The 24,135-nt window shown below is 38.9% G+C and overlaps 1 protein-coding gene and 1 long non-coding RNA gene across 2 annotated transcripts; both read right to left on the bottom strand.

Annotated features, from left to right (window-relative positions):
- Positions 1-1,833: 1,833 nt before the first annotated feature.
- Positions 1,834-9,614, bottom strand: LOC147650557 (uncharacterized). Its single transcript, XR_015276103.1, has 2 exons — positions 9,531-9,614; positions 1,834-5,964 (listed from the first exon to the last, which is right to left on the bottom strand). It is a non-coding gene; the product is annotated as an uncharacterized LOC147650557 (long non-coding RNA).
- A 1,647-nt stretch (positions 9,615-11,261) lies between these two features.
- Positions 11,262-24,126, bottom strand: FAM199X (family with sequence similarity 199, X-linked). Its single transcript, XM_086850036.1, has 6 exons — positions 23,786-24,126; positions 20,832-21,051; positions 18,595-18,744; positions 18,120-18,281; positions 16,779-17,039; positions 11,262-15,946 (listed from the first exon to the last, which is right to left on the bottom strand). Exons 1-6 carry the CDS (start codon positions 23,971-23,973, stop codon positions 15,776-15,778), a joined length of 1,152 nt encoding a protein of 383 aa, XP_086706162.1. The 5' UTR covers positions 23,974-24,126; the 3' UTR covers positions 11,262-15,775.
- Positions 24,127-24,135: the final 9 nt, after the last annotated feature.

Genomic DNA, 24,135 nt, shown 5'->3' with positions numbered 1-24,135 from the left:
GGCAGCTTTGGGAAGACTGTTTTGCCTGTGGGAGGAACCCACGTTACAGAAGGTCGGGCAGGACTGCTACTCATCAGAGTCAAAACCACGCTGGAAAAGTCCACAGAGAACTGTCTCCTGTGACAGCGTAGCAGAAGAGACTCCTTTCCTTAAGTGAATGGAAGAAAGATTTCAAGTGAAAAATTGACCAAAACTCTCACACCCTGTCTCCCTGCGCTGTCAGTGGGAAGGAAGGAGGGAGGGGGAGAAAACCAGTGTTCTAAAGGTTTATTTTAGCTCTCATTATCCTCTTTTAATTCCTAATAATTTCTTTATACCTTTTAAGTTTAAGCCTATTTTCATTGATTCTCCATTTTCATTGTTAACCCATGAGCACTTCAGCTCTTCTTTCTCCCTCCTCTGCTCAACTATAGCAGAGGAGAATGAGTGAGGGGCTTTTTTCACGGGTGCCTGGCTTTTAGCAAGTGTCAAACCATGACAGTTGTACAACCAAGTGTGGTCACCTCGTGTTTTGGGTTCAGATTGGCCAGGGGTACACGTGAACACTGCGTGAGCAGAAAGCTGGTTGGTTAGAAGCACGTGTCAACAGCAGCACCTGCAGCAGCAGGCAGCCAGTGCTTATCGTTATCTTGTCACAGGAGTGTAAATAGATAAGAACTTAGAATACAGAATAAAATGGCCTGGAGTTTAGCGATAAATTATTCTCTTCAGAACAAGAACCAAGACAGGGTCCCTGTCTTTTTGCTAGAAGCTCCAACTGTGGTGAATATGGTCTATAGTGATTATGGACCTGACGGTTTTATCTTCCAGGACAAACCTTTCTGTAGCTGAACAGAGATGCAGCAGGGTGCAGAGGCTGGGACACTCACCTGGGATTTAAAAGACTAATTCTACTTTTGACTCTGCCCCTGCACCTCCACGTGTCTTAAAGCAAGACACTTCTCCATTTTCCACACTCTGCCCTGTCTGCAAAGCACAATGTCCTCAGGGAGAGGCACCTCTTTGTGCCAAACACAACCCTCCAGCACATCCCCAAAAGGAGTAACCAAGGTCTTACTGAACAAATAAATTTGTCAAGTTGATTTTTCAGGGTTATTTTACCTTCTTTCTGCTTTATACACATACATTCCCTTCATTGTATTCCCTCTTAATTGCATATCTTTACCAAATTCATCTTGGTTCTGGCCTCTCTTGGCTTTTCTCTTCTGTCTTGGGCCTGGTAATACCTCTCTAAAATGAAAAGATAAATTATCCGAGGATAAAATTATTCCCATGACAGAAAGTGAAATGACTGCAGCTACCCAAACTCAGCTTTGCTCTGCATCCTAGGGTCAAGTTGAATCTCCAGCCACCAAGAATGCTGCTTTCTAACAAATTTTTCAGGGCATTCTGTACTGAGTTTTTTTCCAGAGCATCTCTTTTGTTCATTTGGCTGGTGTCACTTCCCTCTCAGGGAACTTTTTCAGTACAACAAAATATTTATCAATGCTGAATGCTTTGTGAAGCAGAAGTGGGAAAATTCTCTTCAGTGGAAGATATTTAAAATATTTCACTTTCCAAGTAGCTCTGTGAATACAGGGAAGAAATGCATAACTTAAGCACAAGGAGTTACTGACCCAGAAGTGATTAGCATTAGTGTAAAGCTTTCAGACCCTTTTTCATCTTATTGATTCTAAGCAGAATAAATCCGTAAATGATAATAGGGCTCAATTTAAATTACCTACAGCAAGTGCTGCTTTTCAGCTCTCATCAGACAATCATGCTGTTCAATCAGCTTCATTCTGTATGTACAAAGCAAATTAATGTGTATAAAACAGTCGTAACTCAGGCCAGTTTTCAACAAAAGAATCTTTTATTTAGCACACAACTGCCTTTTATCGACATGCTTTTAATTGAACTTATAATGCTATATCCATATTCCACCTAATTATAGCAGAAAATTCATATATCTTTCAAAATACTGACCATACCTTTTCCTTTGTAAAGTTTCCAGAACCTTTACCAGGATAGGGAATGATATTCTCGGTTAAGCTCAGATTTCTTTAGAAACACTGAAAGGGCTCATGAAGGCAATTCTGAGCCTATGGCAGCCAAGCAATATCTCAAGGACAATTACACTAGTGCACTGAATCAGCAAGGCCATCTCCTCATTCCTTGAATCCAGCCTGTAAAGGTGCCTCCCAAACCAGGGAGAGAGCATTGCACGTGAGGCATTGATAGAGAAGCCTTCAGTCTGCAAGAACTCTTTCTTAAGCAATTTGTTTCCATTTCAAAAGACATCTTTAGTGTGTCTCACTTTCTTTACTTGTGTTGCTGAGTTTACCAGGGAACAGGCACACAGGATACTACTTTAAAGGAAGAATTCCTGGGATAACAGAAGCAGCAATGGCAGGAAACAGAATTGGACTCTGGAAAACACTTCTGGGTCAATCCAAGACATTTGGCCTGTGGAATTATCTTTGAGAGGGCAGCAGTGCCAGTGGTGGGGGAGATTACTTGCATTTGTCTCTGCCATTTCAAGCAGGATGGCTTAGAGAGAGATAGTGGGAGATTCTACAGAGATGAAGGAGGACAGAGCACAGGCTTTTTATTTCCATTTCAACATCACCAAGTCCAGATCTTGCTGTGGGTAGGAAAAATCCTGTTGTCAACTTCCACAGCCTTTGCAATAAAGCCTCAAGCTAAGACAACAGCACATATTCTTCTTTAAGAACCATGCATGCCATACCATGGTTACCAGCAGCAAAGAGCAAATAAACCCAAGGCTAAAATCAACTGAACTGTTGACATTGATTTTAACAGGGGTAGAACTCCACCTCAAGGATGTACACTGCAATTACTCAATTTTATTGCCAAGCTCTTCTGACAGGTCTGGTCTGCATTGACACTACACATGGGACTCCCATTTAACATTTTGCTTTAAACATTTTTCTATTAACCAGTCAGTCCAAACACAGATTGAGGTGGAGGACATGAGTGAAGCCACTCTTAGGTGCACATAGATGCAGCAAGTAGCTAGGAACACCACATAGAAAGGCAAGTTCTTCAGAAGAACTCAAAGACTCCTGATCAATATGTACAAAAGAAACCTGTATTGTAAATTATTCAGCTACACTTCCCACCACACAAAACTCTTGCCTGGCACTCAGATGAGCAGGTAGAGCATAGCAGCCAGTGCTCCCACTCAGGGCAACAGCTCTCTACAGGAGTGACCTCTTCTTCTTTCTTCACTTCTTGCTTGAGGAGCTTGCCAGGCACTGCAATTAAAACTCTGTGAGCACTACTGGAGTTAAAGCAAATAGATATTTAATCTCTCTGGGGAAATATTTAAGAAGTGCACCCAGATGTATTTACTGAATATTTCACTAATTCAAATAAATCAAGTTAAAATTACAGACTAGACTGGCTATTGTCAGTTTTCTGAAAACCCTTCAATTCAAAAAAGCAAATAGAAATGGTAAGTTCATTTGTCCTTAGCATTTTGACTAGGAGTGGAGTTGACATTGATGTGGTGAAAGACATTAGTATTTAACTACTTGAAGAAATTCACATTACCACAGTGTCCTTTTAAATTGCTGTACTTATGTTCGCCACATAAGTTGCTATTAGCAACTCTAAAAAACAAAAAAACACCCCTTATATTACAGTCTTGAACATAGCAAAGGTTTATTGCACTGAATTATTTGGAGCTTTCTTCACTCAATATTTGAAATAGAATTAAAATGCTATCCCTGGAAAAGAACTATTTTTTCTAAAGTATATCACTCACTGTAAAAACAGACTTTATAAACTAATGTAGCTGGCAAGCAATCTTGAAGTTTTATGTCATAAAGTAAAACAAGTCCTTGTGAGAATATTGACTTGCCCCTTAAACCTGACTTTCCAGCTTTTAAGCTAAATAAAAACATATTGGTAAAATCCTTATGTTGAAGTGACTTTGATTTCTCTGAAGCATGCGACAATTCCTGTTTGCCCTCCAACACTTTACTTCCATATCACTTTTCCAAATTTATAAAGTCATAAAGTTCTAGAGGAGTAGAGTTTAGATGTTATATATTTAAAGTTAAAGCAAACATTTTATCTAGGACATATCAAACCCTTTGTGAGAATCTGCCTTAAATATTTAAGTAATGATTCTCTAGGAATAAGTGAGGTCACCTGATGTCAAAAACAAAATAATGTTTTAAATGTCTGCTTTACTAAATAAAAAATGTGTCTGACATTCAGATTTGGTGGGCTGAGCTTTCCATTCAGGTAAACAACATTCTATTGAAGTAGCAAACAACTGGTCATGTGTTCCTGAAAGCACTCACACTCCTCAATAACAACACAGAGTGACAACATGGCTCAAATTTAGGAACAGAAACAACATGCCAGTAGATTGTCATTTACCATACTTTTACACAGGAGGATCAAATTAAAAATTCAAATTAAGAAAACAGGTCCAATCTGGTTGTAGTGTAGTATTAAAGACAGAGCAAAATTATTAAGTCAGAAAGAATGTTGGAAGGTCCTGCTTCCCTTTCAACAAGTGTCAGAATCCAGGTTAGCTCAGAGCACTGTTTTCCTCTCTAAGACCTGGGCAATAACACATCTTGGACCTACAGAAATGAACACAGGATTAACTTGCTTTGGTACAGAAGCAGCTTTACTGCTTTATGCATACTTAGATACAAGCATTTAACCTGTTTAAGTAACACAAGATAAACAAAAGCTTCAGAGAATGGAATCCATTCACTGACATCGTTATGAAATGCCTCTCACTGGTAATTTATATCTAAAAATAGAAGTAGTCTCAGAATTTCCCATTATGAAGTTTGCAGCTTAGTGCCTTGCAGCAGCACAGAGTCTCATGTTCCATTAGGCTCCATTATCAATAATATTCTTGATGGTATTTTAGTCAGGGGGACACAGCTCATTAACCAGAAGGAACAAGACAAGAGTTACAAGATGAGGAACCTCAGTGGTAGAAAATTGTTCATATCACATGCATCCAGTAAGTGAGTTTATCAGTTTGGAAGATACACTTTCCCCTTGAGTGCCAAAACACTTCACTAAAGAAATGTAGTTAAATATGTCTTCAGGAATGGCCAAAACACCACTGAAGTGGAGCTTTCAGGTCTCACTTTGAAGTGAGACATCAGATTCTATTCTGTGGAGTTAAAGAGGGAACAAAACCCCTTTTTCTCTTACACAAACACTCTTACCTAGACCACCTCCAAAAAATATTTTTTAGAAAATTATAGCGGGGCTCAGATTCTTCTCAGTTCTTACTTTTCTCTGGCAGTACTGCTCGAGCTGATTTTTGTTTTCTCACCAGAAAACATCCTAGATTTCCTTGCTTTTCTAGTTGCAAAAAATGCTGCTTTCTTCTGGAACAGAGGATCTATCTAGATTTAGTTCAGTCACTACATTAACTTTTCTAATGCATTCCAGGTCTCTGGAGACAGGTGGTTCAGGATGGAGAGAGACAGATATAGCTGTTTCTCCATGGAGCATTCTGTTGCCTCAGGTTTCCAAATCCAAATTAAGTAGTTAATGATTTATGTATACACTGAGCATTAGCATCTTTGTGCCACGTTAGTCATCAGATCACAAGTGGCTCTAAAGAGGCTTTAGTCAAACAAATGAATATTAGGTTGAATGATTCAGCTCACTTCATGTAAACAGTTCCAGCATGTTCACATCGATCATCACTAAACGGCAGAGGCAGCAGGCTCAGTTGTAAAGGTGAAGGAAAAAACCAACACTATCATGGGAGCAGCAACAAGCCCCTGGCTCTTCTTTAAATTCAGGTTTTATCACACAGATATGGCCTTCTCCAGATGTATTATCCAAGCTTGCAAGCATTCACTGTAGGAAGTGATTTTTTAAAGTTTCTCTGATGCCATTGTGAAATTGCAGGACTGTGTCTCTTCCTTTAAAGAAAACTTTCAGCTTCCACAGCCACAAGAAACTCTGAACCTGTAAATGCATAACCAGAGACCAGATATATTTATGCATAGATGCAAGTATTCATTTTTTTAAACCTAATTCCTAGTGCAGAGATTTAACTTGGACTTTTTAGAGACTGAGTAGGCACTACAGGGCAGGTGTGAATTCTTCATCCTCACCAAAGCTTCTGGTTGTACAGTTTGCTCTTTAAACCAAAGTTTCCTCTGAGGGTGTTGCCTTGGCTTTTCTCTTCCTCAGTTTTGATACTCAAAGTGAATAATTTTATCACCTTTACACTGACAAGACCAATCCTCAGGAACCTCTGACCAGGAAACCAGGGTGGAGGAATGCTGGAAGGAAGACTTCCCCTTGGTCAGGAAAGACTGGGTTAGAGAACACCTATGCAAACTTGACATCCACAAGTCCCTGGGCCCTGAGCATTCTAGTAATGAGCTGGGTTTACTCTGCAACAAGGAAAGCAAAGTTGTCTCAAAAACAGAGTTAACTTGCAGAGATGGCCTTAAAAAGACAAATTCAGAGAACACTTGAATAATACCAGTTTTCAAGGTTAAATTAGTTTTGTTTTACAGATCCAAGATCATTACTGCAAATGGTTTGGCCTGACCAAGTAGAATAATTAAATTTCAAGGAAGGGAACAGTTATAAAATTTTTGTTTGTTTGTTTACACTCTGCTTTTGATAAAGTGACATCAGAAGTCCTTTAACGAAAGTACTCCTCAGCTGTATTCCCAGTCCCACATTGACAACAAGGCAATTCTCTGAATGTAGAGAAGATAAATTGTGCTAATGCCACTAAGCAAACATGACATTTTTGTTGTACTGTGATCATAGATGAGTCACCAAGTAAAATGATTAATCACAAATCCATGTTACTAGGCTCATTTAGAGATGATTCTCCCTTCACAAAGCAGGTAGAAGCTCTAAATTTATAGGCTAATGCGTTTATTCTAGCTGTAGCAGTCTCATTATTGGCCTTAAGCATCAGAGTCTGCAGGAAATTTGTGTGCAATTAAGCTAAAGTGATGACCTCCTTATACACATTTTGGCACTTTTTTATCTGACAGTCTGTTGTGCAAATATATAAATGAATTGAAGCATTACATAGAAATTACAGCTAATGCAATACTAAGAAAAATAGACATATCCCCAAACTTTAATACATATGCCAATAAGGTCTCTCGACCATAAATTACACTCATTTTATCAGTCTACAAATGGGTTTATCAGTCCACAAATGGGTTTGTGCTAAGATTTTAGACTGCTTCGTTTTTGCTTGGCTAACATTTGTAACTTCTACAAACAGTTTTATGACCTAAATTGTTTCAGGAGGAAGTGCATGCATTTGTGGAGCAGCATGTTTATAAGTCAAACACACATTGTGAATACTTTCTATTCAGTAAATAAACTCACCTTATTTAAAAATTAGGCAGAAAAAATATTCTTTCCAACTTCATAAAGGCTTGCTAGCACTATAGTGCTTTTTTCCTCACCTTGAATTTAATAAATTTAAGTACTCACATAAACTCACGCATTTTTTATCTGCCTACCAAATTAGTCAATATAAATTGTCGCTGAAGTGATGATTTCCATCTACCAAGAATAGGTTGTACCAGTCCTGGACATGATAGGCCCTGGTCCCCATCCTAGAGGGACTGAGAGGGACTATTCCAAAGCAGAGCTGGCTGAATATCAAACATGATTTAAAGAACATGAAATAAATACACGACAATTTGATGAACTTTAATGTTCAATTATACTTTCAGCAGGGAGTAATTATTTGAATATAATAAATATACTTCTGAGAGTGTGGTGAAAGTCACTTAGCACCATAATCACAACTTTTTAGACTCTCCTAACACATGGTTTTGCTTTGTTCAGCAGTAACAAAGAGATGGGATACAGAGGTCCCCAAACTGGTCTATGTTCTAGAAGAGCAGAGAGAAGTTGCCAAGTAGAACCAGCCAGGAGTTGTGAGACCCTAAGCAAAAAGAATTTATAGTAACTGCTAAGCAGCTGACACTGCTCTTGCCAGAAAGTACCAGCCAGGTAGTGAACACACCACTGTGCTCCAGCTTTGGAACAAGATAAAAAACAAAATCTCTGGACATGCACAAACCTGCCCTGCATGAGGATTTATTGCTCAAAGCATATGCCCATCACCACAGTTCCTGCATACTTCCAGTGCTCCTCAAGATCATAACTGGTACATTGCCTCTTTAAATACCTCTGGAATGCAGGAGACATGGAACCTACAAAATTATCTAAACTATGTTTAGATGCTGTCCATACCTGAAAACTGACCAGCTATTAAAATGAACTAATTTCAGCTTTTCCTTTGCTCTTACCAGGCACAACAGAAAGTAAAACAAAATTCTGTGACTAATTATTTATTTCTATACTGAACAAAGGAAGCAAGGACTAAATCAACTTTTAAACTACTTAGAAAGGAAACAAATACCATTAAATGATAACTACCTAAATAATAAGGAAGGTCTATAATGAATTAAAACCGTGTTTTCAGCAACTCCTGCAATGAACTGCCATGTTGTACTCACAGCTTACTGTTCTCATGAAGTATAGACAGAAACTAGGCTTATAGAAAGAAAAACAAGCTTCATAGATAATATCTGCCACATTTTAAATCTCCTTACTCTGTGATTATGATTTAAAACTTTATTCCCTCCTTTCAAGATTATTTGGGCACACATCTTCCCTGGGGGAAATATCCTACAGTTGAAGACTTCAGAATCTGCTACTGTTTTTCTGACAGCTACTGACACAACAGAGGATGGCTCTGCAATCACATAGAAGTGCTCAAAGCCTTCCTAGTCCTGTACAGAACCATTTAAAGCTTGACTTCCAAGAATGAACCCAAGATACCAGGGAAAACTCCTTACATGTTCTCTGCAGTCATACGTGTTAGTAAGCTTTTTGAAAGGTACTGATAACTGTCAGACAAGCAAAGAGAAAAGGAAACACTACAGAGGAAAGCAGTACTTTCCTCTGCTCCAAAGGAAGCCCAATTCAGATGTTATTACTTAAAAAAAATAAAGCTAGGTCAAGCTACATCTTTTCTGCACTGCCTCCCAGGGACAGGCAGCTGTGTGCATTATGAGACACAGCACATTACAAGCTGGCTGCTTGTTTTCTATCATCACCTAATATTTTCAACTGCAAAATTCTCAGCTCCCAGCAAGGAATTCTGAATTCAAAACAGAAATCAGGAAATTTAAAAAGCAACACAGTGCATACATAACACTAAACAGGAGTGTGTTTCCACCTTTCAGTTGCAATAAGCAGGTCCAGGCAAGAATTAGCAATCACAATGAATAGAAAAATCTAACTTTTCTCTTAGTCACTGGAAATGTGACCCTTAACAGGTCAGAAAACTGACCCTTAACAGAAAGATCCCTTCCTCAAAAACAGTATAAGAGGAGAAGCAAAACCCCCTAACATCTTTCAACAGGATTTAACAGAATAAAGGAAAGCGTTTGTAGCAAAGCAACGTTGGCAGCTGTAATTTAACATGCAGTAAATGACCGCAGCGCTCCCCCTGCTGACAACAAGGCACCCACCGTGAGAATCAGCACAGCGCTGCAGCTGCTGAAATAAATCCTCCTTCTTCCAGAAACTTTGTAGCAATACTGCAGTTGATCCCACTGAAATACAATCAGAAAGACTCTAATGGCACGATGAATTATCATGCTTCAGCTTCAGAAATGTGTTCTACATTATCAGAAAAATGTTCTTACACCAGTGATGCTGCCAGGTGTCACTGCAGCATGGAGGAAAGAGCATGAAATGAGATTTCAGAACAGAAATGTGGATTTGGATTTAAATTTAAATTTGATTTTAGCACTAGAGAAGAAATTTACAATGGATAAAGGTCCTAGGAGGAGATGAAAAAAATGTTTTCTAACCAGTAGGGTGCAGGATCTTTAGGAACAGATACAAAGGATCTCAGGAAACCAAACTGTAACTAGTTTTGTACTAGAAAATGTTTGGATGAATTGTTCAGCTCAGGCCAATATAGTAAGAGTGGGTTGAGGACAGCAAGCCCATAGCCAATGACACCTTTCCCTGTCAATTAAGTAAAGCAAGTTTATCAATTGGTTTTGCAAGTGTGGAAATCTGTATTAAGCTTGTGCCTCAATAGTGTTTGGCTATCAAATGTGACTTTCTCAATGCAGTGAAACTGGCTACACTTGAGAGAGAAATGAAATGCTTAAGGATGGCTAATAAGATTCATAACATCATTGGTTGTGCCCATGTAACACTGCTGGCAGGCTGCCAGCAGAGCACTCAGCCCTGCAGCTGGTACCTTGGTAATGAACTGCTGCAACAGGACAGACTGGGAAAGTTCCTGGGGAGGCGTAAGCACCAGCTTCCCTGCAGCTTCTGGTGCTATCCAAGGAAACATCAACCCTTACAACAAGCAAACATCCCAATGGGTCAAGGTCCTTGGAAACATTTCAATTTGGTTTTTGTTGCAAAACAATCCACATTGTCACTGACCTTTGGGTGGGTGAAAAAAACACAACCAGGCTGCTCAGGTGAAGGCATAGCACCACAAGAGCAAGAGCTTCCACAGCTGTGTTCACAATTAAAGATCTCTCACAGTTTGACAAGACTTGCTGTGATATGCAGCATTTTTCACCCTGCCCTTCTCCATCCCTTGACATCTACAGAAACTGGGATAGCAACACTTGCTCAGTTCAACTTCTCTCAGAAGTGTTTGATGAGCCATAGCCAAGACAAAGAAGGTGGTTTGAGATCCCTGAGATGCTGCAGGAAACTTTTTGCATGCTGAGGAATATACCCCTATGCCAGCTATCCTCTTTGCAGGTTTTCAGGATTTTTTAATTGGATTACAAGGGGAAAAAAGAGTTTTTGCAATATTATACTTCCAACTTCTGTATTGTAGAAGACAAATTTTGTTCAGGACACAACTTACACAAGCTGGGAAGCATCCTTACTCTTGCCTATTCAAAGACTGCCGTGCTCTTGGTGGTGCTGAGCATATATATCAAAAAACACCTCTGACAGAGGAATCAAAACAAAGGACAGTTTTAAGTACATTACCTTGGGTTATACAGTTCACAACAATTGCTTCCCTATGAAACAATTCTTGTCAGATTTTGTGGTTAACAAACCCCTTTAGCTAAGGGGTGACCAGTTTGCTTTCTGTCATCAAGAACAGTTAAGATGTGCCACTTTATTTGTATTTTCTGCCTGAAGAGTGACTCCGCAGGTCCTGTATACAAATTCCCCTGCTCTGAAGAAGATACCACATCATTGCATAAGAATACCTTTGCTATATCATTAATTTTAATTCCAACCTGTACTTCAATATGCACATAACTATTTTCAAATACAATGAAAACTTGAATTCAACAGCATCAGAGCTTTCAGTAAATCCTTCACAACTTCAGAAAAATCTCTATAAACATTGTGTAAGTAGATACAGAATGTACAGAGAACAGTTTTCTATACAAAAGTGCATTTTAGCCATATAATTAGCAGAGAACCTGGGGAAAAAAATCCCTCAATTTAAGCAATACCATATACTCTAATCTATATCATCTCTCCCCCACAAAAAAAACCCAAAACAAACAAAAAACCCACCTTCCCCTTGCTTTGGTTATTAACTATTTTCAAGGCTTCAATATCACAATTGGGTTTTTTTACACTGAAGAATTTATTTGTCATATGGAAATATTTTAAAGTTAGCCAGATGAGAGAGAATGCAAATATGATTCATCAGAGTTAACAGTCAAAATAGACAAACTTTGAATATTACTTAGATTTGCCCTTGATAGATTAATAAACTAATCTTTGCAATCCTTAAATGGACAACTGTTGACTTTTCTGTGCCCAAGAACTAACTGCAAGATCAGTCAGTTTAAGAACATTAAACCAATAAATCTAACAACATTTGCCATGAAAATCTGGCTTATATGAATGAACTTTAAAAGCTCCCAAAACAGTCAGGTTTATTAATATTTATAGACCAATGCATCAACTGATTTCAAAGTTGAAAGAGTGTTAGGAGAAAAGAAATGGCTTCAGGACATTCAGCATAGATGAACAGTAAATATTGCCATTTTTATCTTTCAATATTGTATATGCACTCTGATGTAAATGCATGTAAGTTCAAGCAGGTTGGTTGGTTTGTTTTCTCCCCAGAGAATGATCTTCACAGGCTTCAAACCACAATATGAGAACTAACATTTGAGCTCAGGAAAGTCTTGCAAAGACTTTTCCTGCTCTTCTGAGTAAGCACCCTATACTGAGCACATTGTAACCATCTCTTTATCAGCTTCCCAAATTAAAAAAAAAAAAAAAATCGGTATCTTAACAAAAGTTGACATTAGATACAAAGAAATCAGCCAAGTTTGCCAACTTTCTTCCTCATATTTAAAATCATATTAGAAAATAATGTTCTCTCTTGTTTACAGTCCTATTGCATTCAAACTTTCAGTGCTCCTTCTAAGCCTTTTTAGAGAAAAAGTTACCATGGAAGCAAACTGTTATTGTTACAGAGTGTAAAATGATTATATTCACACTGCAGTGGATACAAAGTTCCTACAGAAACAGTTTAGGTACCATGAAGCCATGTAACTATGAGCTTTTTCCCGTGTCTCTGTGTTATTTTTAAGCTTGACATTTTTTCTCTATTAATAAAACACAGGGATTTGATTTATTTTTTGAGAAAAACCACAACAAGGATTCATTATTTTAGCGGTCTGTTACTCTTCCTCATCAGAACCCAGTAGTTACACCTGTAGCCACAATGGCCAAAACTTAAATCAGCAAGACCAGATTTTACTGACATTCCAACTGTTTGACTAATACCATGGGTATTTCATAGAAATTCATAGATTTTGATTGGAAAAGTCCTTTTAAGATCATCACCTCCAACTGTAAATCTAACACTGCCAAGCCCACCACTAAATCGTGTCTCTTAGTGCCATATTTACATGTCTTTTCAAACCACCATGGATGGGGTATTCCTGAGTAAGCATTGAGCATGCTGCAGGGAAAAACATGAATCTGACAAAAAATTTGCCCCCACCATAAAAAGAGTGTGTCACTGGAACTACAGGGGATGAGAAAACAAAAGGGAAAAAAAAACAGATGTGTGAAAGTATGTGAGAACTCTTGAATCCCACAGTCACTTCAGGCCTGTTTCTCTGAGATCAGGAAAAGACAACATTATATCTCTGAGTACTTGGCAAAGAACATTCAGGGTAAGCAAGATGTTATTCTGCAGAAATTCAGAGTTTTGTATTCTTTGTATTCTAATGAGCATCCTGGATCTGTGAGATCTCAGAGCTATAAATTATTAGCATGGAATCCCTGGAAATCCACTCTCTTCTATCATTTTAACTGTCACACGTGACTGAAGTACCTGCTGGAGACAACAAAGCACAATCAGCTATTCTGGCACCCAGGACCTTTTTGTCCAATGTAACAGATGAGCAACTGGACCCACCTAATCACTTAGAATAATTTATACTTACATGCTCACACTATGATGGAAATACTATCCTCCCTCACTTCATGATCTCTGGAAGCTAGTAGACAGGTGACCAGAATGAACTGTACCTCATCAAAATGATGGGTTGTTCTCTCAACAAAACCCTGAGGCATTTTAAACTCTGAATAACTGCTGAAACAGAATAAAGTGGCACACTTTCATGCTCCACCACACTGAGATATTGCACCTTTCTTACAATTCACTTCAGAGTTTCAATTCTCTACAGTATAAAGTGTGCATTTTTCTTCAGAAAAAAAATTCAATCACATTTCAAAGTCACTGCAGAAAATAAAGGTTGTACTGAACTGTGACAGTGTACACATGGTGAAGTATTTCATGATGAATTCATCCATTACCATGGAAGAGTTTAACAACCACACCCTGAAATTATCCAAATTGATAGCAATTAAATTTTATCTTCCATACAAAGTATTTAAAAGAAGATCCAGATCTAAGTCAATCTAAATTCTCAGTAAAGTGTATAGTGTTAAGAAGTTTTCAGTATTGGTTATACAGGAGTGAGGCATCAACCAGCAACAGTGCAGTACAAGCAAATACTGACAGGTCACAGACACCTGTGGTTAGTGGACAAATAACTGGCTATATGGGATAGCTAACATGAGCTTAAAATGACATTACTTGCCTTTTGTCACTCAATGGCTAAGCCTGGGGACCTGTTGTAGAGCAGCATTAAGTTCAAACATATTAGTTTGACTATGGACCTCATTTATTTCTTATCAAAACCCTTTCAGAGGCCATTGTTCAGATAATTTATTGGTCAGTTTATTTTGAGGCTAAAAGGAATGCCACTTCTGAAAAAAAAATACCTCAGCTGTCAGGGCTAATAAGACTGTGCAGGACACAGAACATTAATATCAGTAGTCCTAAAGCTGAACATGCATTCTGCAGGATTGGGCTGTATCCTACAATTACAGACACCTGTGGCCATGATAAACTGTCAGTCAAACTCCTTAATTCAAGAGCACAATTAAAGTAATGAAGCATCAACATAGTAAAAAAATATTTCCTAAACTCAGAACTCAAAAATGCTTTTATAAAGTTTTAAATTTCACATTAAAATTTAGAATTATCATTTTTATCTCAGCCATGTGGGGAAGGAGTTCTATAAAAGTAGTTCCAAGATAAAGACTAAAATCATCTTAAAGATTGTCAGAATTAAGAAAAAGGTTGAAACTACTACTACTTCCCTACCTGAAAGCCACAATTTTACCTAATTTTCTTATCATGAGAAATTTCAAAAGCTGATAGACAGCAGAAGGAGAATTCTGATAAATGTCATGGCGTAACGACCCACACAGAAGACAACCTCAGCTAAACATACAATTAAAAAAGTACAGCTGCATTAATTAAGTTCTTTTGTCAACAATATGAATCTATTTAAATATGCTTCTGGGGAAGAAAACCACTCAAGCTGTGTGCCACTTGTTTGCACTTCTGTTTCCAGTAGTGTTTTTAACTATTTTAAGTAGTGTCCTAGACAACTTAATTGTAGATTAGTGCATAAATGTGTTTTTATTGGAATCTTTTCACAGAAATACTAGGGATGTGCTGGTGAACCATTAGTAACAATCATAAGATACTGAGCAGCAAAATAACTTTCTGAAGACAAAGCCCGCAATTATTTTGAGGGTTGTTTTTTAAATTTTAGTTGGTTCCTAAGAACTACGTTATTAGGCAGTATTTGTGTTACAGATTCTCTGCATTAGATGTCCTGCTTCTTGTTTTCTGTGTAGTTTGAGTTAAATCACAACTTTTAGAAAAGTATCAATAGTACTTTGATTTTGTAGAAATCAAGAGCAAGGCTGAAGAAAACCCCACAGAGCAAAAGATTTTTCCTCATGCTAAACAATCTTCCTAATAATGGGAAAGGAAGACAGAAAAAGCCAAGTGTAATACTATCTCTAAGTTGGAAAAAAACCTAAAAATGCTGAAGCATAGTAATGCATGCTTTGTGTCATCCAAAAGCACCCCTAGACTTACGTGTAAGTAAGTTAGCATGTTAGCCAAGTTCAAATATCCTTAAAATCATATCTATTCAGCAGCCTTTCAGAAGACAGATAAGTTTCTGAATTCTTTGTTGCAAAATTAGTCTCAAAAAGCTGAAGTTACTCAATACTTAGACCTTCTTAGCAAAATTACACTTGAGAAAACATCTGGTTTGTATTGTTAACACTAATCCAAATTTGGTCAAGAAATATATGTAAACAATAAGGATAATACATTTAAGGCTTAGAAAGAACACTGATAAATTCACCCCTGTCACATTAAAACATCCACATCTCCTTCATGGTCCTCCTCAGTCACTTTTAAAGACAGCACTTCTTCATTAAGGAATAATCCACTCAGTCTTTCCTTACGAGCTTGTCTTTGTTCTTTCAGCTGTCTCTTCCGTAACGCCTTTTGCTGGAGTTTCCGTTGCTTGGAACGCTTCTGTCAAAATACAGAAGAGACAAAACATAAGATTTTGTTCTGTAAATTAGAAAAAAAATCTCAAAAGCTGGCAAATATAAATTAACCTCTAAAATAACAAATAGGAATTCTCAGAGGTGGTGTAAACATAAACATTCATACAAAATCATACAATCATACAAAATCATATTATTTCATAATATGAAAATATCAAGACCGTTTACCACAACTGAATTATGAGGCACAACATTACCCTGTGATGTTGCATAGTCAAGTCTTGGATTGGAGGAATCTTTATTGCTGGAGAAATGTTACAATCTTACATTAACAAACCCACGCTGCTGAAGAGCAAGAACTGCTCCTCTCATTCACACTTGAAATTAAAACTATCGGACAGAAGGAGTGCCACAGTACTACTTGAAATGAAACATGCTTCAGAGGGTCCCTTCTCACAAAAAAATCTCATGAGACATGCTTAAAAAATAAAGATTTTAAAAGCCTGATGAAACTTCTAGTTGAGTAAAAACAAACCAAATCAAGGTTGTCTCTACTGTCCAGAAATTATGCCTAGATTAGGGTGGTGATTCTTAAACAACTTTTTTCTTAAGTTAGATGAATAAGCCCTTATTCAAGGCCACTCATCCTAAACAAAAGGAATTAGAATATCTACTACACAAAAACATCAGGCTTTCAGTTAGAAGTGATGGGAAGTTTAAACTCCTTATGTTGGTTTAGCTAGGTAACTCAGTTACTCTGTTCCTTTGGGACAAACATCCCAGGTAAGATCCCACGAGCAGGCTTCAGGAGTTAAGACAGCTTAATTAATACAGATATACATAACTAGAAACTTTACTTTTGAATCCCGGATTCTTTCTGCAGCGCTTGTGGACAGATTGCTGTCGCTGTGTGCTCGACTCATGTTGGCACTGGAGTTTGAGGCGGAGTTGGCAACGCTGGAGCCACTGCTGCTTGCTGAGCTGACCATGCTGGCACTGCTGCTGCTGGCACTGGCACCACTCACACCACTGGTACTGGCACAGCTGTAGCTGTTCCTCTTCCAGCTCTCCCTCGCAGACCGCTGGCGAGGTCCATGTTCCTTGATATAGTTTCTCACCTTTAGAACAGAGGCAGCAGAATAACTATAGCTTGATAAATGCTGCAATGAGATACTCCTTTTCATGGAAAAAACACAATCTGCCTATTAATAATGATGAAGTTATTGGGTCAGTTCAGGTAGGCTTTTAAAACATTTTCCTGTGGCTGCTTAAATCCCAAGGGATGTGGAATTGCCCAGAGAACTTAACTAAGTTAACATTTGTGACATATCACAGGAAGAAAAATAAGTAGCAAGGGTTAGGGGGGTTGCCTGTCATGTTTGTGACTATGTAACAATATGTTATTCTTCTAATATCAAACAGAAATGTCAGACAAGTTTAACTGAACTAAGTTGTTTACTTAATGCATCAAACCCCTTTATTTTGCTGAGTATACTCAAAAAAGTGTGTGTAAATGAAGAAGCACTATTCTACTTTAAGATGACACAAAATGCTCGAAATATGTAACAGACAAGGCCCATAAAACAGTGAATGTTTCCATTTTCAATTTTATCTTCATCATTATCAGTGCAACGCTGAGGAGTTCAGTTTGCTTGGACACTGTGTCTATTCCAAACAACACATCTCAATAATTCAGTAACTGAGAAGACAGTAGGATGTATCTAACCTATCAGCCAGGCACCCTTCTTGGTTATAATTTGCATCTTGTAACATCCTTAAAATGCATTATTCTCTATCCCTTTCTACATGAAATTTATGGTCTTCCCCAATGAATTCCAAAGTTTTTGAGTTTTAAATGCTAGTTTACATTCAGTAAGCAAATGAAGACTCTCAGCTAGCTGATGGTCATGAAGTGGAAGTACAGTCCCATAAGCAGCACCAGGTCCACAACATAACTCATTACACACTCACCAGCTCTGGCTTAACACATAATGAGAATATACAATCAGTCTTTCATGTAAAGGTTTAATACATACAATATGCTTTTGAACTCTATTTTCTGTCACTGACAGTATTGTGCTCTACTGTCTCTCCCTACACATAATGATTATGCATAAAAATGGATCACAAGTCTAAGATTTTGCAAGATACAATCAGATGCTGAAACCATAAAGTCAAATGTACAAACCTTAACTCACCTGTTTCAGTTTTTCATCTGTGAGACAGTTTAATTCAATTATGAATTCACTATCTGTAGGTGAGATCTGAGCAGTAGGATCAATAATTTTAATAATATCAAGTTGCTCTCGAAGGCCCATCTCTGTACTGACTTTGCGACTCAAATATTCAATATATTCAACCTAGGACCCAAAGAAAGGCAAGTCATTTTGAAGCATTATTGATTCTAAATGAGAGACAGAAAAAAGAAAGAACCAACAGAATAAAGCATGCACAAATATCATGGTTCTAGTATCCTTAAAAACTTAGGGTGAAAATTTGAGTAGGCATTAAGCTGCCTTCTATAGATCCAAAGGACAAGGCTTAGTTTTAAGAATCAAGTAATACTGCATAGGTCTGCATTCACACCTACAGCAAACAGGATGGCCTTCAAGTTTTGTCTTTTAATTGGAAGTTCTTCTGTACATTGCAATTCTCACATAGGAAAAAAGTCACCTGCTCATCATTTGTCATTGCACTCCATGGAAGTTCATCAAGATTCCTATGCTTGTTTTTCTTTTTGGGAAGCAGACAGGGAGAGCTTGGAATACTCGGTATAACATCAGAAAGCACATCACTCCCACTTGTAATGTCGCTGCCAGGCAACTTGTAACATGCAAAAGGAAGAACAAAGCTTTAGAATACAGTAGGCAGATTGTAAATCATTCTAACACTATTAACAATTCAAAACATACCCTCAAATTAGTAAAGCATTGATTATCTCTGTACTTTAACAAACTCTAATTACTCATAAATCTGCAACACTCCCTTGAATCTTCCCACAAACAACAAGTGCAGCAAACTTAATTCACACTATTCTGTATCAATCCTCTTTTTAAAAAGTTGTGTTTAAGAAAACAGCAGATTGAAGACACATTACAACTATTTTCCTTCTCCATCTGTGGAAACTGTCCATTACAATCTAAACCCAAATCAAATGCTTTGGAGCATAAGTCTAGTTTAAGGAAGATAATTTTGAAGTAGGTCTGAAATTCCTAACAAACTCCATCATCACACAAGACAATTCAATTAAAATCACTGTAATTTGCCTAGAAGCAACTGAAAACTTCAGGTAGCTTCATTTATACAACTGATAGGTGATTTCTGCACTTCCAGTTAAAATAGGACAGCTGGATTTTTTTGTGCTCAGATTCTGACAGATAACACCATAAAGAGCTACAAAAAGTCTTTCCAAAATCCTACAAATCCAATCAAATAAGTTTCTTAACAAAGGCTTGTTTTAAAAAACAAAGTAATAAAAAAGCCAGTTACCAATCAAATATACTGTCAGCAAGCTAAGGCATAGGAAATGGCTTCTTTTCAAAACAATTGCCAAGTTTATCAGAGAATTGAAATTTCACAAATCAGTGAAGTTCTGAATCTCTGGGATCCAACATGAGCTGTTCCTACAGGCTGCATTATACAGACACACTTGTAACTTCAGTGATATAACATACACTGAGACCAGTAGCTGGACTAAACCAGTCAGAAATTCAAAGCTGATCTCAGTACACATCTCAAGTTCACTTGCATTTTCTGGGACAGGATCTGAGCTTTTTTGAAATCAGTTTTCAGTTCTTATACTATCCTTAGAAGACTCTCCACATGCTTAGACTATGTTTTATGACAAAACTTTAAAGTATTCCCCAATAAATTCTGAAACCCTATGTCACTTATGTCAAAGTTATGTACACATTCATAGTTGACTTAAGTCTTTAATATAAAAAAGTCAATTTAGATCTCTAATATATTAAAAATGTATACCACATTTGAAAAACTGCTGAACAGGGAAGTCTATCACAAACTAGAAATACCCAAAAAGGACTGCATCCAGCACAGACTAGGGATAAGGATGTGATTCACCTTTACACTTTTCCCATCCTGGTGAGATAAAATGAGCTCTGTACTTACTGGCATAGAAAAAAAATATGAAAATAAGACATAAGCTATGGCAAGAGTTTGTACACTTTACCTAGAAAATTTCAGTAGGAGCAGATATCTATAACCAGATTTCGTTAGCAGGGTAGATCCTCAGTACAGAGGGTCTAAGCTCATGGCTAAAAGAAACACATACCAGTCCCTAAAACCAACCAACCATAATACCTAAATGTCCTTTGGAGAGCTGGCCTTCAGTCTCTCATCCTGATTAAGGAGGTTGGAATAAAATTAAACAAAACATTTTTTTCTATCATTCAAGATTCAGATATGTGCTCCTATGTTCAGTAGTTACAAAGAAACAAGTGCTGAGGTCACTTGGTTTGTTCAGAAGAGGAGATAGAGGGAAGACTTCATAGTTGACTACAGCTTCCTCAAGAGGGGAAGAGGAGGGGGAGGGAGGAAGTGATCTCTTCTCTCTGGTGACCAGTGACAGGACACAAGGGAACAGCAGGATGCCAGGTTAAGGTTAAGGTTAGGTATGAGGAAAAGGTTCTTGCCCCAGAGGCTGGTCAGGAACTGGAACAGGCTCCCCAGGGCGCTAAGCCTAACCGAGTTCAAAGAGTGTTTGGGTAACACTCTCAGATCCAGGGTGTAACTCCTGGGCTTGTCCTGTGCAGGGCCAGGAGCTGAACTTCAGTGATCCTTGTGGGTCCCTTCCAACTCAGGATATTCTAGTCTATTACTTTTCAACTACAGCTAAATCCAGTATGCAATAGTTTACACAAAAGTTTACAGTTCCAGTGGAACCAGTTTACCTGCCACTCAAACTCGCTGTCTGACCAATCCCAGTATGTGCTGATAGAAGAGGAGACATCACTGCAGACACTGCCCTCGGGGAACAGATCAAAAGAGGTGAACTCCTGGTCATCCAGCAGAGAGTAACAATCATCCTGATCCCCCACTGACACGGATGAGAACAGCTCCTCACTGCACTCCGAGCTGGCCACACTCGTCCCACAAGATGTCAAGTTCCACCTGTCAAACAGGACAACACAATTAGAGAGCAACAAACCTTGGCATCATGTGTCCCAAGAAATTCCTTTAAGCCTTGTAAAATTATCTCCCTTTTGCTAGTCAGTGATATTATATACTGATTTTATTAAAACAAGTTATAATTATGTAAAATGAAGTATTTTATTTTTAAATATTTTTCTAAGTACATAAACAACACCAAAGGGAACACAGTGTTACAAATATCAAGGCAAAAATCCATATACACTAAGTATAATTACACTTTTATTTTGATAGATTATTAGTTTCTACCCCAGGGCTATGACTCCTGCAGTATGGAAATTGCCTTTTTTTATGCTGCTAGTTGGGTTTTTAAAACACACTGATCTAAAAATAAAATTTTCCATATATTGGGATATTTAAACTTCCATACAAACTGGAATAAACAGAACTAAGTAATTAATCAATTTGACTTCAGGACAAACAGAAGTCAAAAAGAAATTTCAGGTTGATAGTCCCCCACAATATTAAGGCTTAATAAGGAAACACATTATGGATCTATTACTCACAACGCTGTCAAATGTCAAAAGCATTGGACATGATGTTGGAATGAGACAGTGCAGAATGGGGAAGTAACCTGTTTGAAAATGACACCATGCCAAAACAAAACACTTTTTTCATCTCATTATTTCATTACAAAGCTAGTTGAAGTTGTTGCTAAAGGAAAGCTATTGAGAACTCAATTTTCACAGAACAGATTTTTTACTCTCATCAGTCTCCATATCTGGACCTATTTTACATATTGGAGAAAAGTAGGTCGAGACAAATATGAGTCAGCACAGCACTGCAATATGGCCAAAACAATTTGAAAAGGGCTTCTAAAATGCACCACACAAACCCACACAATCCACTCCTGTTCCATCAGCCTGTCCACTTCAGCCTGGCTAAGTAGAAAAACACTCTTCTCTCCAACTGAGCAATCCCATCACCAGAAAGGTTGGTCCTTATATTCATTAAGTTGCATACCAGGCTGGCTAAATATGTTTGTGATGGATTCACTCCCACATCCACTTGGCCAGATGTGAATTCATCCAGTGTTAAAGACATTTCCAAAACTTTCCTTTTAGTAGATTCAGGAGTTTGTCCTGCATCCCTTATAGATGCGCAATGCCTTGCTGGTACAGACTCTTATGGGCAGGGCAATCCATTGGTAATGAGCAGAACAAGACTGTGGTGACACAGGACATTACTCAACATGAATATAGTTTCAGAATCCGTGATACAAGAATGAAAGATAGAGTGGACAAAGTTTCCAGACATATAAAAAAAAAAAGGGTGAGGTGCAGGGGATCTAGCATCAACAAACTACACAGATACTCCAGGTACAGGAAGCCAGCCTTGCCTTCCCATAGCTGGGGAGCTGCTCCCTGGGGTGAACTGCATTAACTACACTAAAATTACACCTAACTTTAAAAAATAGAGAGCCTTATGCGAACATCACGGATTGAGCTGCACATCTGCAATGGCTTAATCAGTGCGAGACAGGGCATGTCCTTTTCCAGAGAAGTCAAACAACCCTTTGAGATGCCTGGACTATAAACCTGGGCTTGTAAAATGAGCAAACCTGAGCAAAACACTTGGGAAGGCAGCCCAAGGAGAAATGTAAAAAATTAATTAAATGCAAATTTGGTCACTATCACACATTTATTTACAGATATTCTAAGAATATATCATACTGCTCATGTCTTATGACTTAACAACTATATTATGAAAGTGCATCATGTTTGATCAAGACTCTTCATGCTGAATCATTTAAGAATGTATAATTAAATTTTCCCTTGTGAATGACACTTTTTAAGTGCAATTTCCATGACTTCATACAAATTCACGCTTCACAATTCTGTCGCAGAAATACTAATAACCCATGAAAGAATCTTGTAATTCTGGAACAGGAATGCTGGAGACATGTATATTGGAGACTGAAATCTCATAGACTATTCTCAAAGAAAGCTATTGCTATATTCAAGCTTAATACTATGTATTAGCAGAATTAGGTTCTTAGGAAAGCAGGACTGAGGTTTTGATTTTACAAACTCAACTGATATTTCTTTGCAGAGCTGTATTTGCACTTCTAGAAAAGACCTTTTCTACAAATCACAGGCAGAATAATTTGCCCTCAATTAGTAGCATGGGGTGGAAATGTTTCTGCAGGAGTCAGTGCAGTTCAAAAGCCGCCTAACTCATTCTAAATCTCTAAAGGTGTGCCTGGTGTCCATGCAAGGCCTGCTCTTAAGTCTTATAAACACACCATTCTGTAGGTGCCTACAGCCCTCAAAAACTCATAATCTGAAAAATTAAGAAATTCGGAATGAGGCTAGGAGCAACCTGATCCTAGTGAAGGTCTCCCTGCCCAGGGCAGGGGAGTTGGAACTATTTGACCTTTAGGATCCCTTCCAACCGAAACCATTTTGTGATTCTATGAAAAAACAGATCTTAAAAAACCGACCAAGCTCACACTGTCAACTGTAAGGTGATGAGCCGAACCCAGACCAAGCCAAAGGGAAGGGTAACCCAGCAGGGCGTGCGGCGGACACGCGGGGCACCTGCAGCCCGGCCATGCCCGGCCCGGCCCGGCCAGGAGCAGGGGAAGGATGCGCGGGCCTGCCAGGGGCGGCCCCGGCCCCGCCGCGACCCCCGCGCCGCCCGCCCCGGCCCCTCCGCATCGCCCGGCCCCGCCGCCCCGAGCCCCTGAGCGGACCTGTTGGAGTGGAAGCGGTGCAGAGGGTCGGTGCGGTGGCAGGAGGACAGCTGGCAGCCGAAATCGCTGACGTCCAGGCAGCCCTCTTCGCTCAGGCTAAAGCTGCCGCCCCGCGGCGGGTGCTGGTGCGAGAGCAGCGGGCACGGCTCCTCGGGGGTCAGGAACTTCTCGTACGGCTCCTCGGTCATGGCGAAGGGCGCGGGGGCGGCGGGAGCGCCTCAGGCAGCGGCAGGAGCGCCCGGGGCACACGGCGTCGGCGGCGCCGCCATCAGCGGCCGGTCCCGGGACGCGCCGCGCCGCCGCGGCCGCTCCTTCCGGCGCCGCGCCCCCACAGCGCCCCCTGCCGCGGG

Source organism: Cyanistes caeruleus, chromosome 14, assembly GCF_971803275.1.
Source record: "Cyanistes caeruleus chromosome 14, bCyaCae1.hap1.1, whole genome shotgun sequence".
In the NCBI taxonomy this organism is placed as follows: domain Eukaryota; kingdom Metazoa; phylum Chordata; class Aves; order Passeriformes; family Paridae; genus Cyanistes; species Cyanistes caeruleus.
Note: the sequence above shows the minus strand (reverse complement) of the source record. Positions and strands in the feature narration are given on the sequence as shown.